General features: G+C 54.9%; 9 protein-coding genes across 9 annotated transcripts; 5 read left to right on the forward strand and 4 right to left on the reverse strand.

The window, feature by feature from the left end:
- Positions 1 to 150: 150 nt before the first annotated feature.
- Positions 151 to 912, reverse strand: KD926_010848 (MFS general substrate transporter; the record flags this gene model as incomplete). Its single annotated transcript, XM_053103253.1, has 1 exon — positions 151 to 912. The coding sequence occupies one exon, from the start codon at positions 910 to 912 to the stop codon at positions 151 to 153; it is 762 nt and encodes a 253-aa protein (XP_052953293.1).
- A 663-nt stretch (positions 913 to 1,575) lies between these two features.
- Positions 1,576 to 2,604, forward strand: KD926_010849 (alpha/beta hydrolase fold protein; the record flags this gene model as incomplete). Its single annotated transcript, XM_053103254.1, has 1 exon — positions 1,576 to 2,604. One exon carries the CDS (start codon positions 1,576 to 1,578, stop codon positions 2,602 to 2,604), a length of 1,029 nt encoding a protein of 342 aa, XP_052953294.1.
- A 327-nt stretch (positions 2,605 to 2,931) lies between these two features.
- KD926_010850 (FAD/NAD(P)-binding domain-containing protein) lies at positions 2,932 to 4,236 on the reverse strand (the record flags this gene model as incomplete). Its single annotated transcript, XM_053103255.1, has 5 exons — positions 2,932 to 3,377; positions 3,430 to 3,510; positions 3,563 to 3,728; positions 3,810 to 3,900; positions 3,965 to 4,236. 5 exons carry the CDS (start codon positions 4,234 to 4,236, stop codon positions 2,932 to 2,934), a joined length of 1,056 nt encoding a protein of 351 aa, XP_052953295.1.
- Positions 4,237 to 4,332: 96 nt separating this feature from the next.
- Positions 4,333 to 5,100, forward strand: KD926_010851 (uncharacterized protein; the record flags this gene model as incomplete). The annotated part of the gene is made up of 2 exons (XM_053103256.1): positions 4,333 to 4,514; positions 4,863 to 5,100. 2 exons carry the CDS (start codon positions 4,333 to 4,335, stop codon positions 5,098 to 5,100), a joined length of 420 nt encoding a protein of 139 aa, XP_052953296.1.
- Positions 5,101 to 5,216: 116 nt separating this feature from the next.
- On the forward strand, positions 5,217 to 5,678 carry KD926_010852 (uncharacterized protein; the record flags this gene model as incomplete). Its single annotated transcript, XM_053103257.1, has 1 exon — positions 5,217 to 5,678. One exon carries the CDS (start codon positions 5,217 to 5,219, stop codon positions 5,676 to 5,678), a length of 462 nt encoding a protein of 153 aa, XP_052953297.1.
- A 430-nt stretch (positions 5,679 to 6,108) lies between these two features.
- KD926_010853 (chaperonin-containing T-complex subunit CCT2) lies at positions 6,109 to 7,904 on the reverse strand (the record flags this gene model as incomplete). The annotated part of the gene is made up of 4 exons (XM_053103258.1): positions 6,109 to 6,168; positions 6,228 to 7,602; positions 7,688 to 7,845; positions 7,902 to 7,904. The coding sequence occupies 4 exons, from the start codon at positions 7,902 to 7,904 to the stop codon at positions 6,109 to 6,111; spliced, it is 1,596 nt and encodes a 531-aa protein (XP_052953298.1).
- Positions 7,905 to 8,002: 98 nt separating this feature from the next.
- On the forward strand, positions 8,003 to 10,203 carry KD926_010854 (WD40 repeat domain-containing peptidylprolyl isomerase; the record flags this gene model as incomplete). The annotated part of the gene is made up of 3 exons (XM_053103259.1): positions 8,003 to 8,255; positions 8,323 to 8,700; positions 8,768 to 10,203. The coding sequence occupies 3 exons, from the start codon at positions 8,003 to 8,005 to the stop codon at positions 10,201 to 10,203; spliced, it is 2,067 nt and encodes a 688-aa protein (XP_052953299.1).
- Positions 10,204 to 10,971: 768 nt separating this feature from the next.
- KD926_010855 (uncharacterized protein) lies at positions 10,972 to 11,962 on the reverse strand (the record flags this gene model as incomplete). Its single annotated transcript, XM_053103260.1, has 2 exons — positions 10,972 to 11,386; positions 11,454 to 11,962. The coding sequence occupies 2 exons, from the start codon at positions 11,960 to 11,962 to the stop codon at positions 10,972 to 10,974; spliced, it is 924 nt and encodes a 307-aa protein (XP_052953300.1).
- Positions 11,963 to 13,422: 1,460 nt separating this feature from the next.
- KD926_010856 (uncharacterized protein) lies at positions 13,423 to 14,088 on the forward strand (the record flags this gene model as incomplete). Its single annotated transcript, XM_053103261.1, has 1 exon — positions 13,423 to 14,088. The coding sequence occupies one exon, from the start codon at positions 13,423 to 13,425 to the stop codon at positions 14,086 to 14,088; it is 666 nt and encodes a 221-aa protein (XP_052953301.1).
- Positions 14,089 to 14,180: the final 92 nt, after the last annotated feature.

The raw sequence follows: 14,180 nt of genomic DNA on the forward strand, positions 1-14,180 counted from the left end.
ATCCTAGAGGTACTGGTTTCCCAGTTTGAATTCGGTCATCTCAATGGGTATTCTTGACGGAGAAGAAGGCTGAATACCCACTGAGATGCCCAATACAATATACTAACCCCTACCCTCTCTTGCCCCGAGGTCCCAACCCTGACCTTCATATCAGCCGCATGTCTCCGGCCCCTCCCTTGCTTCCTCGTCTGCCGGCTTCGTTCCATCCTGGAAGTTCTGCGTCCCGGACAAGCCACCCTTGATTTCGTCGTTCCTGGCAATTAGACTGACCACAAATCCAACGATCGACAATCCCATCATCACATACCACATCGTGGTCAGAATCCGCGCGTACACCCATCGATATTCATGCTGAACTGGCGAAGGAAACTTCCGGATCATCTGATATGCGATCTCGGCAACATGGCTTTCCAGCCTCGGTTGCGGGGGGGTTTTGCCCGTTGTTGAAATGTCGGAGAGGATGACTTGCACCAGCTGGATCATGCCACCGGCTCCGATGCCTTGAACCACTCGGGCTCCGATCAGCCAGCCGCCATTTTGGGCGGTTGCGCAGAGGATACTGCCGAATGTAAAGATGGCTGTTGCGATGATAATAGGCCCCTTGCGACTGAATATCTCGCTAGTAGTACCGTACGGAGGAATGGTGACGGTCTGAGCCAGCAGGAACGAGGTACCCACCCAAAAGGATTCCACGCTGCTACTCTGCAGGTCTTCCGCAATTGCTACTAGGCACGAGCCTACAATAACCGCATCCATGGAAGCGATGAGCGTGACGATGGCCAGGAATTGCACGGTGAGCTTGAACTTGAGCGATTTGGGCCGAGGGGGTTCGGCTTCAAGCTCGACATCGCCGCCAACTTTCTTCTCCAGCGAGGTGTCGGTGATTTCGTCGGATATCGTTTCAGGGATCATCTCTCCGTTATCCTAGAGGTACTGGTTTCCCAGTTTGAATTCGGTCATCTCAATGGGTATTCTTGACGGAGAAGAAGGCTGAATACATCACTCCCCAGCCAAAGTGACCCTCATCGTCACGAGGCGCACCAGCCATTCACCCGGTAATAACCTGGCATCAATATGGACTCCCAATGGAACATAGTCAGACAGAAATTTTCTGGATGATATGATATCAAATTTCACGAGGTGAGAGAACTTCCAGACCAGCGCTGAGAAGTCAAGGTGGATTACGAGGCGATTACGGCCCAACGGAGTCGACTACCTAAATCCTGCGCTCAACGGTTTAGTGTCTTTGCTCAACAAAGAGAACTTTTCAGCGTCAGTTTGCACACCTGGAGATTGGCGCAATTCTCCGCGCGAGGAGGAGGGCTTCGCCATCGGACACGCCATTAGGATATTAATTAGCCAAGGGAAGGAATTGGGGGAGGCAGTTTCTAGGGCTGGACAGACTCGGTCAATTGTATACTAAGTTAATAGGTAACAAGTGGGAGCGCGCCAACACAACTAAATTCATGACGCCCATCGCTCGACTCAACATTATCCGCCAACACCTTCATTCTTCTATTTCAACCACTTCCCCTGCCTCCTCCTCCTCCTCCTCCTCCTCCTCCCCAACCAATCATGGCGATGAATTCTAAAAGCATGGCGCATGATCCCGAGCCGCTGCCCAAAGTCGGCATGCCATTTCTGCACCGGCTCAATTGCTTCCTACGTCTCTGGCTGCTGAAATTTCTCGCCAACATTTACTTCTTCTACCAGCGTCTGGTCCACTCGCCCGCACGAGGATCCCAGCCGACGCTGGTCAAGCGCTACGCATGCCGCGTTATGCTGGAAACTCGCATTTTCTATCCGCACGATTATCGCGCCGGCGAGCAACTGCTACCCGTCTACCTTAACATCCACGGCGGCGGATTCGCCCTTTGCGATGCGTCCGTCGATGACGAGTTCTGCTCTTCCTGGGCCTCCCGCACAGGCATGCTGGTTGTCAGCCTAGATTATCGCAAAGTTCCCCTGCATCCTTTCCCCACAGCCACCGACGACTTGGCGGCGCAGGTGAAAGCCATCCTAGGGGACAAATCGCTCCCGATCGACCAGTCGCGCGTCGTGGTAGGCGGATTCAGCGCGGGTGGCAATCTAGCGCTGTCGGTGGCCCAACTGCCCCCTCTCAAGGCGCTGGTACAAGCCGCTGTGATCTACTACCCCATCGTCGACTTCGGCCATCCCCCCGACGAGAAGCTGGCATCCAGGCCTTATACCAACGGACCGAAAGACAACCTCGAAGAGGCCTCCTGGTGGCTCGATTGGGGCTACGTGCGTGTGGGACAGAATCGCCGCGATCCTTTGCTAAGCCCGGAGTACGCCTGCAAGGAGGATCTGCCGCGCTGGATTTACGTGATCGGCGCCCAGTGGGACATGTTGCGACTGGAGTCGCAGGTTATGATCCATCGCCTGGCTGGACTGGAGGACAGGGAGGATCAGGAGGCACCGTTCGAAAAGGACACGTACAAGTGGACATTGGCCATGGGGCAATCGCATGGTTTCACACACAGCCGCGGACGCAATCTAGTCAAAAGGGCCAAGAGACAGCAGGTGTGCGATGAAATCTACGGTGAGGCACATGAGTGGTTGAAAAAGAGCGCGTTGCGCTAATTCCCAGTACATGGACTAAGTATACGGGTTATTTTCCATTATCTTGCGTTACGGGAGGCGTGCGGAGAATCGGCATTAGACCCCAATAGACTTGATCTCAATTGCGATTCCAGACCAAGATTTCATCTTTCACATCAGAAATACGTGCGGGCAATATCCTGTCCTGCACGAATTGCATACTCCACCAGTTCAAACTTATTGAATCCCGACGCGTAGTACGTCTTGCGTTGGCCCTGCAATCTCTCAAAGAGCACGTAGTATCCCTCCCGTAGCTGCTTAGAGTTATAGTGAGGGAAATACGCATTCTCCTGGAAAGCGAACACGTCGTCATCCGTGATGGGCACGGCTTGGGACGACGGGTCTCGAGGGTCTCGATTGAATAGCGAGAGCGTCGTCTTTAAGCGCGCATATGCCTCGTCCCTGGAGGGTGCCACGATAGGGACCCCACGACGAGGTAATAGCGATGTCGAGATGACCGTGCAGCTTCTTGCAGACGACCGGGTCCCCCGTGGCATCCGGGGGAAGTCCCGGGTGAGGGCTAGCCGCGCCGAAAGTCATTCCATGCGGCGTGGACATCTTCACGGCGCCCGAGTAGAAGCTATTAATTCCCACGGGGCCAAATACCTCGTGCTCGCCCTCGGAGAGGTCCAGGTTGGCGGATTTGAGGGCAGAGACGGCGGGTGGGAAGGCGAGGATGACGGCGGAACAGGTTTGCGTGCGGCTGTCATGCCCGTCTGAATGGAAGGCGACGATGGGATGCTCTCCGGTTCGATCTACATATCGCTTAGTACCATGGTTCAAATGATGTTTATCAGGGAGACGAACCGATCTTAGAAATCGCCGTGTTGAGGTGGATCGCGCCGGAAATGCGTTTCGCGGCGAATTTCTCTAGGGTTTGGTGGAAATCTAGATGACTTTAGTAGCCGTCAGATTATTCACTGAACACAAGATATCTGACCTGTAATTTCGATCTTCACGCCTCGTTGGACTTTGAGAAGAATGAGCAGTATGCCTGGGGTGAGATACTGCAGCACAAGAGCTGATGAAGGGTGAGCATGCATCCAAATTAGGTTGTTCCACCAGTCAATGTACCGATCAACCTCGGTCATTAGAAGCTGTGAGGCCTGGGGAGGTGGCGCAGGTTTGGCCCAGACCAGTTCGCTACTGGCATTGTACTACCACTTCTCCCCGGAAATGAAAGGAACAGAAGTCATGTCGGTGTCTAGCAGGAGCCGAATAGACTCGCGATATGTTGGGGGCATGAAGATAAACGCGCCTAGAGGGCTGAATGATCCGCTGGCGAGGGGCTTAGCAATTCGGCAGCATGGCTAGGTCAATTCCTCCCATTGTAAGAACTTACTTCTGGTAGACAGCCTGACATTTCCCTCCGACTGCGCTCTGCTTCTCAAAGATCACCGTGCGATGTCCTTGGCCTTCTAACTCCGCCGCAGCGCTCAGTCCGGCAGGTCCAGCACCCACGATGCAGACCGGGAGGAGAAGATGCCGAGGGCAAATAACAGAATTCGGATCATGATCCAGGAGAGGAAGCAAACAAGATGGTCGGGTTATGGATAAGGGTAGATGATTTTTCGGACCTGGACTGATATCAACATCCGCAGAGAAACCTTTCATTGGCATTCACTGAAACATTGAATCATGCTCTGCTCTTGGGTTATACCCCGGTAGTGCTGGGTCCACCTACATCCACCCTTGTCCATTGCAAGCACGATGACGAAGAAAACGGTGGAGCATCATGTTCTAAAGCATGTGGATCTCCATGGCAATGTTTTCGAAGTCCCAACCTTCACCATGAAGCAGATCCACAATGTTATCCCGGCGCATTGCTTTCGCCCATCAATTGCCCGCAGTATGAGCTATGTCGTGCGAGACTACCTCCTACTCGGGTCCTTGTCTTGGGCAGTCTATGTCTATACTCCTCTAATGCCATCGGTCTATCTGTGAATCATCGTCTACGGTCTGTATACGGTGGTGGCAGGCATGATCATGACCGGGATCTGGATCCTCGCTCATGAATGTGGCCATGGGGCCTTCTCTCAGCCCAAGACTCCCAACAACGTCGCCGGCTTCCTGCTGCACTCCTCTCTGCTGGTGCCCTACTATAGCTGGAAGACCTCTCACTCATCATCACAAGTCCACGGGCGACTTGCAGCGAGACACGGTCTATATTCTGCACAGTCGAGAGTTGGCTTTTTCTCCTTGGTTTCCTGGGAACAAGAAGCTCTGCTAACTGCTACCAGATATTGGATGCGAAGCGCCCTCGGCCAGGACGTCGACCCCCACAGGATCAGCGTGGCTGAATTGACCGAAGATGTCCCCTTGGTGACCCTCTGGCGCTACTTGCTATTCCAACTTTTCGGCTGGCCTCTATACATACTAGACAACTTGAGCGGCCAGAAGGGGGCTTCTGTGTTCTCTACCGTTCGGGTGTTCGACCTTTGGACAATTTTCATCTTCTACGGCATCCCATACCTCTGACTAAACCAATGGATCGGTAAGTAAACAGCGATGATTCCCCCATCATCCGAAACTAACCACCTCCTCTCGTCTCACGAAAAAAAGTAACCATCACTTACCTCCAACACACCGACGTCATGCTACCTCACTTCACCCATTCCCAGTGGTCATTCGCCCGCGGCGCGGCAGCTACAATCGACCGCAGCTTCAAGCTATACGGCTTCGACGTCGACAAGCATCTCTTCCACTGGATCGTGGGCACACACGTTCTACACCACCTCGTCTCCACGATACCCTTCTACCACGCCTACGAGGCCACCGATGCCATCCAAAGCGTCATGGGCAAACACTACCGGGCCGACCACACCACGCCGCTGATGACAGCCGTGTTCCGTAACCTGCGCGATTGCCAGTTCGTCGAGAAGAGCTCCGGGATGGATGGCAGCGGCGTGTACATGTATCGTAACCTGCATGGGCGCGGCATGAAGCCGAGGGATCTGACGGCGGGGGAGACGACGTCCTCGTGGGAGGGCCATTTGCCTCCGTCGTCGAAGGAGGCGTCTTGCGACCGGCGAGATTCAGTGGCGTGGATTTGGTGATGGCGGTCTGGGGGAAGAGGTCGCGATGATATGGGCATTGATTCCTTGTAAGTTGGGTCGTTGTGGTTGGGATGCAGGACTTGGTAATACGGGATTACCGTTGGATAGGCATTTGGGACAATGTATCATTAAGTAGTGCATTTTATTTACGGTATCAGACCCAAGCCCATTGATCAAAGAAACCTAGCCGACGGTATAGACAGTTCATAGCATGCTTTTGATTCGTCAAGGGGTCTATCGTACTGTGATTACGCCCTGAACAGAACAGAGCTCGCCATTCACCTTCCTCCAGCACGGAAGAGAACCCGATTCTGTGCTCAGATCCAGACTAAGAGAGGGGAAGAAGGATAATTAAGAACCAACGGCTCCGTTCATTGTGGCCTGATCTAAAATGGGGAGTATATCATTCACATTTTCGTTCCTAGCGTCTTTACATCCGCTCACGTCGGCGAGGAGCAGCCCGGATGATGTTGTCCACTCTCAGAAGCAGCTGTGGTTGATTCAGGTCAGCTAATGTCTGCAAATATTTGTATCCCGGGAGTTTCTTACCTCTGCGGCTTCCGATGCCGAGGACACAACCGCCTTCTTCAGCTTGTAGCTCTCGACGACGCCCAACTCACGCATGTCGGCAATGCCGCCTCCCGGCGACAGTAGATCCAATCCGGAGCTGGTCATGCCGTTGTTGATCGCCTGTCGGAGTCGCGTCACCAGGTCGCTGGAGTCCAGACCGGCGTTGTCCGCCAGGATGGTGGGCAGCTGCTTAAGAGCGTGCGAGAACGAGTCGACAGCCAGCTGCTTCTTGCCCGTGGTGTTCTGCGCCGCCTGCTCCACGGCCTTGGACATGACCATCTCAGCGCAGCCACCACCCAGCGTCACGCGAGGGTCCTTGACGGTCTGAGAGAGCACGGCCAGGGCGTCGTGCAGAGAGCGCTCGGCCTCGTCGAGAAGCTGCTCGGTGGCACCGCGCAGGACGATAGTGCAGGCCTGGCCGGCAGCCACGCCGGAGAATTTGATCAGGGTGTCCTCGCCGATAATAACCTCCTCGATGACATCGCACTGGCCCAGTTTCACCTGGTCGGGGTGGTCGAACGTCGAGGCGATCTCACCGCCGGTCACCAGGGCAAGTCGCTCGACGCCGTCGAAGTCGGCGTGTTCGATGGACATGATGCCGGCTTCCGTGAACAGCTGCTCGGGCCAGTTGTAGATCAACTGACGGTTCACGAAGCAGTTGATGCCGTGAGACTTGATCCGCTCAACCTTGGCCTTCATCTTCTCACGCTCGGCCTTCTCCAGCTCGGCCAGCTTGCCCGTTGAGTCGACCTTTACCCGCGCACCGAAGATCTTCACCTTATCCGTGTCCATGGCAGTGTTGGCGACCAGAATCTTCGCATTTTCGAGACGCTTGGGCTGGTTGACACCGATCTTCTTGTCGAGAATAAACCCTTCGTCCAGGTAGGAATCGTTGAGCTTGCCGCCGGCCTTCTTGATGATCTGGATGTGACTGAGGTCGGTAGAGCCGCAGAGACGAAGGACGGCATCGCAGGCAAGAGTGGCGAAGTGGTCGCGGTCCTGGGCCAGGACCTTGGAGCTCAGGGTCGTTCGGGCGATGGAGTGGAGATCTTTACGGAACGACTCCATGTCGGCGCTGCGGTCGACGGCGACCTTCTCCAGGGACTCCAGAGCGGCTCGGCTGGCTATACGGAAACCTTCGATGATGGTCTGGGGATGGATCTTGCGGCTCACCAACTTCTCCGCCTCACGGAGCAGCTCGGCCGCCAGCACGGTGACGGACGTCGTGCCGTCACCGACTTCATCGTCCTGAACTTTCGAGATGTTGACCAGCACCTTGGCGGCAGCGTTATCGAGAGCAATGGCTTTGAGGATCGTGGCGCCGTCGTTGGTAACGAGAATTTCTCCGGTCGAGCTGGATTCGTTTAAACCATCAGTACATAAATTGCCCACCAAATCGGAGTGCCCCGCATCCAGGGTCCCTAGATCGTCTCACGTACGCTGACTGAAGGATCTTGTCCATTCCCTTGGGACCCAGAGTACTCTTCACCAAGTCACCGACGGCGATGGCACCGACGAAGGCAGAGAGACGAGCGTTCTCGCCTTTCTCCTCGATGACATCGTCCGCAAAGATCTGTGTGGGGTTGGCGAAGGACGCCTACAAAATTGTCAGCTGAAAGCATTAAGAGAGACCGACCAGATAGAATCACGCACCATGATGGAGGAGTAATTAGAAAAGCGAGAGATAAATGGCTACCGTCGGGGGGGAAGACTGGCAGCTCAGGGGAGACGAGACAGGAAGTATCGAAGAGAGAATGCGGGACGTCCAGAAAAGTTCGCGATGTGGCCCGAGCTCCCGCAGACCGCCTGCGCTGCTCGCAACGATCAACGCTCCGGCTTCCCTTCCATCTCCTTCGATCTCGCTCCCTCTCCCTCACTCTCTTAGAGCAAGGCACTACTTGGACATTGCTTATTTCCTGTACTATACCATGGCGGCTGAGGACGATCGCTCGCAACCTCTCTCATCCAAGAGACCGCACTCCGCCGTCGACGGCGCCGAGGACGACGGTACGTTCACAGCGTTACACTGCGCAGATATCCCGGTCGCTTCTTCATACTGACAGCTTGCTTCTAGGAAATGATTCCTCTTCCGACGACGATTTCGGCCCTGCCCTTCCCTCGGCGGATGCGCCCAAGAAGAAGCGACGGAAGCTCCCCTTCGAGAAGGTCTATGTGAACGCGCTGCCTGCCTCGCCGCGCTACTCCAAATCGCTCATGCACAAAGACCAATTGTCGTTCGTGACTATATCGCCACACACCGATTTCCTAATCACCTCGTCGATTGACGGCTTTGTCAAGTTCTGGAAGAAAATGGCAGTCGGTGTCGAGTTTGTCAAGGAGTTCCGGGCCCACAACGGCGAAGTGAGGAGTGTCAGCGTCAGCGCTGACGGCAGGAGTTTTGCGACGACGGGCAACGATAAAACGGTCAAGATCTTTGATGTCATTACGTTTGGTACGTCTATGATAAGTTCGTGAATGAAACAGAGGCGGGGTGACTAACGAACGATGCGCCGTTGCAGATTTACTAGCCATGATTACTCTCGAATTCACCCCGCGCTGCGTCTGCTGGGTACATCGCCGCGGCGCATCGCTACCGCTGCTGGCTGTTACGGATGAAGGCAGCAACACGATTCAAATTTTTGACGGCCGCGGAGAGAACGTCACCCCACTGCACACCGTCAAGTCCATCCACCGAAGCCCCGTGGCGGCGATTGCCTTCAACGATGCCTACGATTGCGTGGTTTCCGCCGATGAATCGGGCATGATCGAATACTGGCGAGCCGGCGATGGCTCCTTTGAGAAGCCCGACAACGTTTATGAGCTGAAGTCGTCCACGAACCTGTTTGAATTTAAAAAGTCTAAATCGACTCCGACCTCCTTGACCATCTCCCCCTCCGGCGAGCAGTTCGCCGCGATGTCTTTCCCCGACCGTCAGGTTCGCGTGTTCGACTTCTCTAGCGGCAAACTGCACCGCAAATACGACGAATCACTCTCCACCATCACCGACATGCAGCAGGCCGGCACCGCCATCTACCAGTTGGACGAGCTAGAGTTCGGCCGCCGGCTCGCGGTGGAGCGCGAAATCGAGAACCCTGTCACTCAGCCCCGAGTCAACGTCATCTTCGACGAGTCCGGGCACTTCATTCTCTATGGCTCTTTGTACGGCGTCAAGTGCATCAACACCTACACCAACCGCGTCGTGCGCGTCTACGCCAAAGACGAACCGTTCCGGGCACTCAACCTCGCCATGTACCAAGGGCAACCGCAGCGGAAGGGCGTGATGACCGTCTCCATGGCTGCCAGTTCGAATCCCCTCCTCCAGGAAGCGGAGGAGCGCGACCCGATCCTCGTCAGCACAGGATTTGCCAAGCTGCGGTTCTATCTCTTCACCAACGAGACCGAGGTGTCCAAGTCCTCGCGAGACGTGCAGAACGAACGGCCAGCGCAGGCGGCCAGCGGCCGCGAAACCGCCGCCCAAAAGGCCAAGGAGCTGGGCACGTCGGCGATCCTACACACAACGATGGGCGACATCCACCTGCGGCTGTTCCCATCAGCGGCGCCTAAGGCCGTCGAGAACTTCGTCACGCACGCGCGCAATGGCTACTACAACAACACCATCTTCCACCGTGTGATCCGCAAGTTCATGATTCAGGGCGGTGACCCCATGGGCGACGGCACTGGTGGCGAGTCGATCTGGGGCGGCGAGTTCGAGGACGAGTTCTCCAGTCTGAAGCACGACAAGCCCTACACGCTCTCCATGGCCAACGCGGGACCCAACACCAACGGCAGCCAGTTCTTCATCACGACGGAGAAGACGAGCTGGCTCGATAACAAGCACACGGTTTTTGGTCGCGCCGTTCAGGGTCTCGACGTTGTGCACAAGATAGAGAATACGAAGACGTTCAAGGAAAAGCCGGAACATGACATTAAGATCGTCAGCATCACGGTATCATGAGATATCCATGGATTTGGATCTAAGAGACGTTTTCCTTGCTTCGACTTTCTTCGCTTCATCTTTTGGCAGCGATAATGATGGATGTATTGAGATTTATTGCGCCGGCGTTGATATAGATCTCTAAGCCTACTTTGTAAAATATACTACGCGATTCTATCATCAGCAATGTAATCTTTCTTGTCCACACCTCTCCTTGTTACAAAATCAATTGTTCCAGAGAGAGCCACATATCAAAAGATAACCGGACGGGCCATTCAGGCCTCCGAGAATTCATTATGATTCATACCGAGTCGACATCATCCATGGGGTCAGCAAAGCAAATGGCATGGCGTCCGAGGACCATTCTCGCCGCCAGACAAAAAGTAAAAGAGATACAATAAAATGATAGGAATTAAGAGCAAGACGTGACGGCGCCAAGAAAGAAAGGGACATATTCACAAACACCGCGCGGAAGACTCGAATAATAGTAGTTGCACGCGATAGATCTTATTAAAAGCCAACCGGAGATACGCAACGCCCGATATATGCAACATTAGCAGTAAAGTTGTAGCAGGACCCAGCGAGCAGACAGCAAATATCATGAGACGGTCTCATAAATGATCCGCTCTGTATATTAAGAAGCTCTAGTGTCCAGACAATTCACACAAATCGTGTCCGGACCTGGCGTCGCTCAAATAATTGGCTGTTTCAAGTTGGAGAGGTGGGCTTCGGGGGTAAGAAGAATCAAAGGAAAAGGAATTAGCCAACGTTAAATAAGTGGGTTCATTATCACCGAGGGACTTCGCGGATTTCGATATCACCCTCGTCCGCGGCCTGCGAGCTCTTTTGCAAACGCGACGGCGTTCGACTTGGCCGACTCGGAGGAACGGCAACTTCGGTGCGAGAACTGCCAGCGACCGAATCCGGGTTCATATAGCCGGCCGGCTGTCCCTGACCCGGGGCTTGATTAGCAGCCCAGGCGCCCGGAGGGGCGCCAGGCTGACCGGGGGCGGGACTGGGGGTTGCATTTGGCCCACGATTGAAAAGCAGGCCACTGTCGGTGCTTCCGGTGCCGGCGGCATGGTAGAGGCTGGGATACTTGGCATCGTGACGCCGCTTAAGCCAGACTCCCAGCACGGTGATGAAGGCAAAACCGATGATAAGGACGATTACCATAATGATCCACTGGTAATGGGAAGACCACCTGCACCGTCAACAGTTAACCACTTCATTCCCCGACACTTCAAGCAGACAACGGAACAATCACCTACCAGGACGGAGGAGCGGGGTCATCATTCTGGGCCTTAGCCTTAGCGGTATTCGTCGAGGTCGCCGAGTCCTTTTGGGCGGAAGATGTTTTGGTCGACGAGGCGGTCGTGGTTTTTCCCCCGGAGGAACAGTAGTTGCTGTACCATTTCTGCAGCAACGAACGATCGGAGGCGCTAGAGCACGTGTCGTCGCAAGTACCGTCGCCGGTATTATGGAGATTCGAGAGCAGGCTTGACTGGCAGAAGCACGAAACATAGGTCGCATGGCCGTTTGCCGGGGCGGCCGGAGGAACGCAGCCAGTCTGGGCCTGCTTCAGGTTGTTGCATGACAGGCCACATTGGGGGAAGGAATCGGAGGCGGCGGATGGCAAGAGCGATGTGTCGTCGGCAGCGAGAACGGCGGTGGCCAGAACGAGGAAAAAGACAAAGACGGAGAGGAGGCGAGAGGAAACATGCGAAGTCGACTTGAGACCCGATCGCAGGGTCGCGGTCGGCGACGACCAACGTGCCATGACGACGAAGAGGGACGATTGGGAGGGAGACTGGTTGGCTTTGGGGTGGAGACCGGCACAAGCTCACAGACGGCCCACCATCATCCAGGGACCTGACTTTGCTGAGGGAGGGAATCGAAGGGGAGAAAAAGTCGAATAAAAGAGAGACCGGGGGTAGGAGGAGGTGGAAGAAAAGAAGAAGAGAGAGCAAGAGGCCCAGACGATTGTAAGCAACGGACGAGGAGAGGAGAAGAAGAGGGAGAAGAAAAGGGAAAAAAGAGGGAGAAAAGGGACTCCGCACGGTCCAGACTGGTTCGCCGGTTCGCTGCAAAGTACCTGGTACCCGGTCACTGCTGGGCGGGCGCATACAATGGCATGTCCCCGGTACTCCGACCGATTGTGTCCTTCCGCTTGCGGCGTTGGGGGGAGATTGGGCGGTGTTCTCAATCTCAATCTCATTCTAATTCTAATTCTAATTTGAATTAAGGTCGGTTCGTCCCTCTCCTATTATTCATCTACTGTCTCCATGGAACTACTCCATACGTCGAAGAGCAATGGGAGGTGATGATCACTCTAGTGTTATCTCCGATCAGGATATGCGAAAGTTCAAGATCCGAGTCATTCTCCGATCGTAGGAATGTCTCTTTTGCCTTCTCTTGCCACGACTCAGGGCTAAGATGAACTAGATGAGAGGAAATGCCTGGACTGTTCATTTCCGCTTGCGTCGCGCCGCAAGCGTGGCGGATTCTCGCCCACGTCAGAAAGACTCGTTACTTTTAGTAGTTAGCCCTACCAGTAACAACAAGGTACTCCATACTGGAATTAATCTCTCTATTCTTAGCGCCAGGTTATTGCCCTCGCTCGTGCCGGTCGACAAGCCAAGGGGAGGAATGTGTCACGCGCGTGCTCGCCATCATTCCTCGTCTCCCTTGTTCATTTCAAGTCTACAGGGAGTAGGCGAGATGATGCAACATCCCCGGAATAATTGACAGACTGTCTGCCTTGCTTCTTTCGGCTCGAAATCCGGTTTACTCGCATGCCAGTTTGGTTGCGATGGGAATCCCATCGCTGCGAGTATTGGCAATCGGTTCAATGCCCCCTGGCATTGTCTGCAGTCTGCCCGATCGTAGTCGTAGTCGCGTTCTTGATGTCGCCACTTTGTTCCCTCCATAGTGATGACCATTGTGGGTTCATAGAAATATATATCTGTGAGTCAGTGCGTGGTTGGGCATACCTCACCTTCCGACGACGACGCGATCGAAAGATCAATCGAAATTCATTGATCATACCAATCACTCTCAGACATGGAGATAATTGATAATCTCAACCAGTGTTCAGTAGTCCAGATTGAAGGATGAAAGTGGAAGTGCAGACGAGTGGATCCCGACTCCGCCCGTGATCAAAGAGAAAAACCGCCTTCAGTTCGTCGCGGCGGGGATCTTCGTCCTCTTCCCCATCGTCGCCCTGCTGATTCCTCAAAGATGTCGAACGAACCGGCTTCCCTAACAATGGCATCCAATCTATTACCACAGATATTCACCTCCCTCGGCCGATCCTCGCGACCGTGGTCCCTCGTGCGAATCCTCAAGAGCACCAATGCGAGAGACATCCAGGGCGAACTCCGGGGCACCGCCACCTTCAGGCCCCTGCGCGTCCCGTCCACAGACCATCGTCCCGACGACACGGCCGACATGGTCTATCGCGAGGAAGGCGAGATGCCCGCCGTGCTTGGGTTGGGCGCGGGGTTGCGGTTCAGCAAGAAATACATCTGGCGCATGAGCGAGGCGGGGCGCGTCAGCGTGTGGTTTGCCAAGGTGCAAAAGGCCGACGCGCAGGACGGCGAGGAGGAGCCGGACTATCTCTTCCATGAGTTCGAGGTCGCTGCAACTGCGTCCGACTCGACGGACACTCCGCTCGTCTCGGCGCCCATTCCACCCCCCGGGTCGGCCGCCGGCGGGGATGCCGCCTCGACCGCGGTGGTGGAGGCCCGGGGGAACCACCTGTGCATCAATGACATGTATCACACAGCCTACGCATTTCGCATATGTCCCGAGTCCGGAGAGGTAGTGAGCTGGTCGAGTCGCCATGTGGTGAAGGGGCCCAAGAAGGACCAGGATATCGTGAATCTATACAGGCGGGAAGGATGAAGGAGCGATCGAGAGATGGCGCCATCGGCAGCCTTACGCCGGCTGAATCTATGTGGATAGACTTTTTTTACGAGTACATGATTCACGTCAAC

Source organism: Aspergillus affinis (assembly GCF_023601865.1).
Source record: "Aspergillus affinis strain CMG 70 chromosome Unknown NODE_88_length_162140_cov_85_896997, whole genome shotgun sequence".
Classification (NCBI taxonomy): domain Eukaryota; kingdom Fungi; phylum Ascomycota; class Eurotiomycetes; order Eurotiales; family Aspergillaceae; genus Aspergillus; species Aspergillus affinis.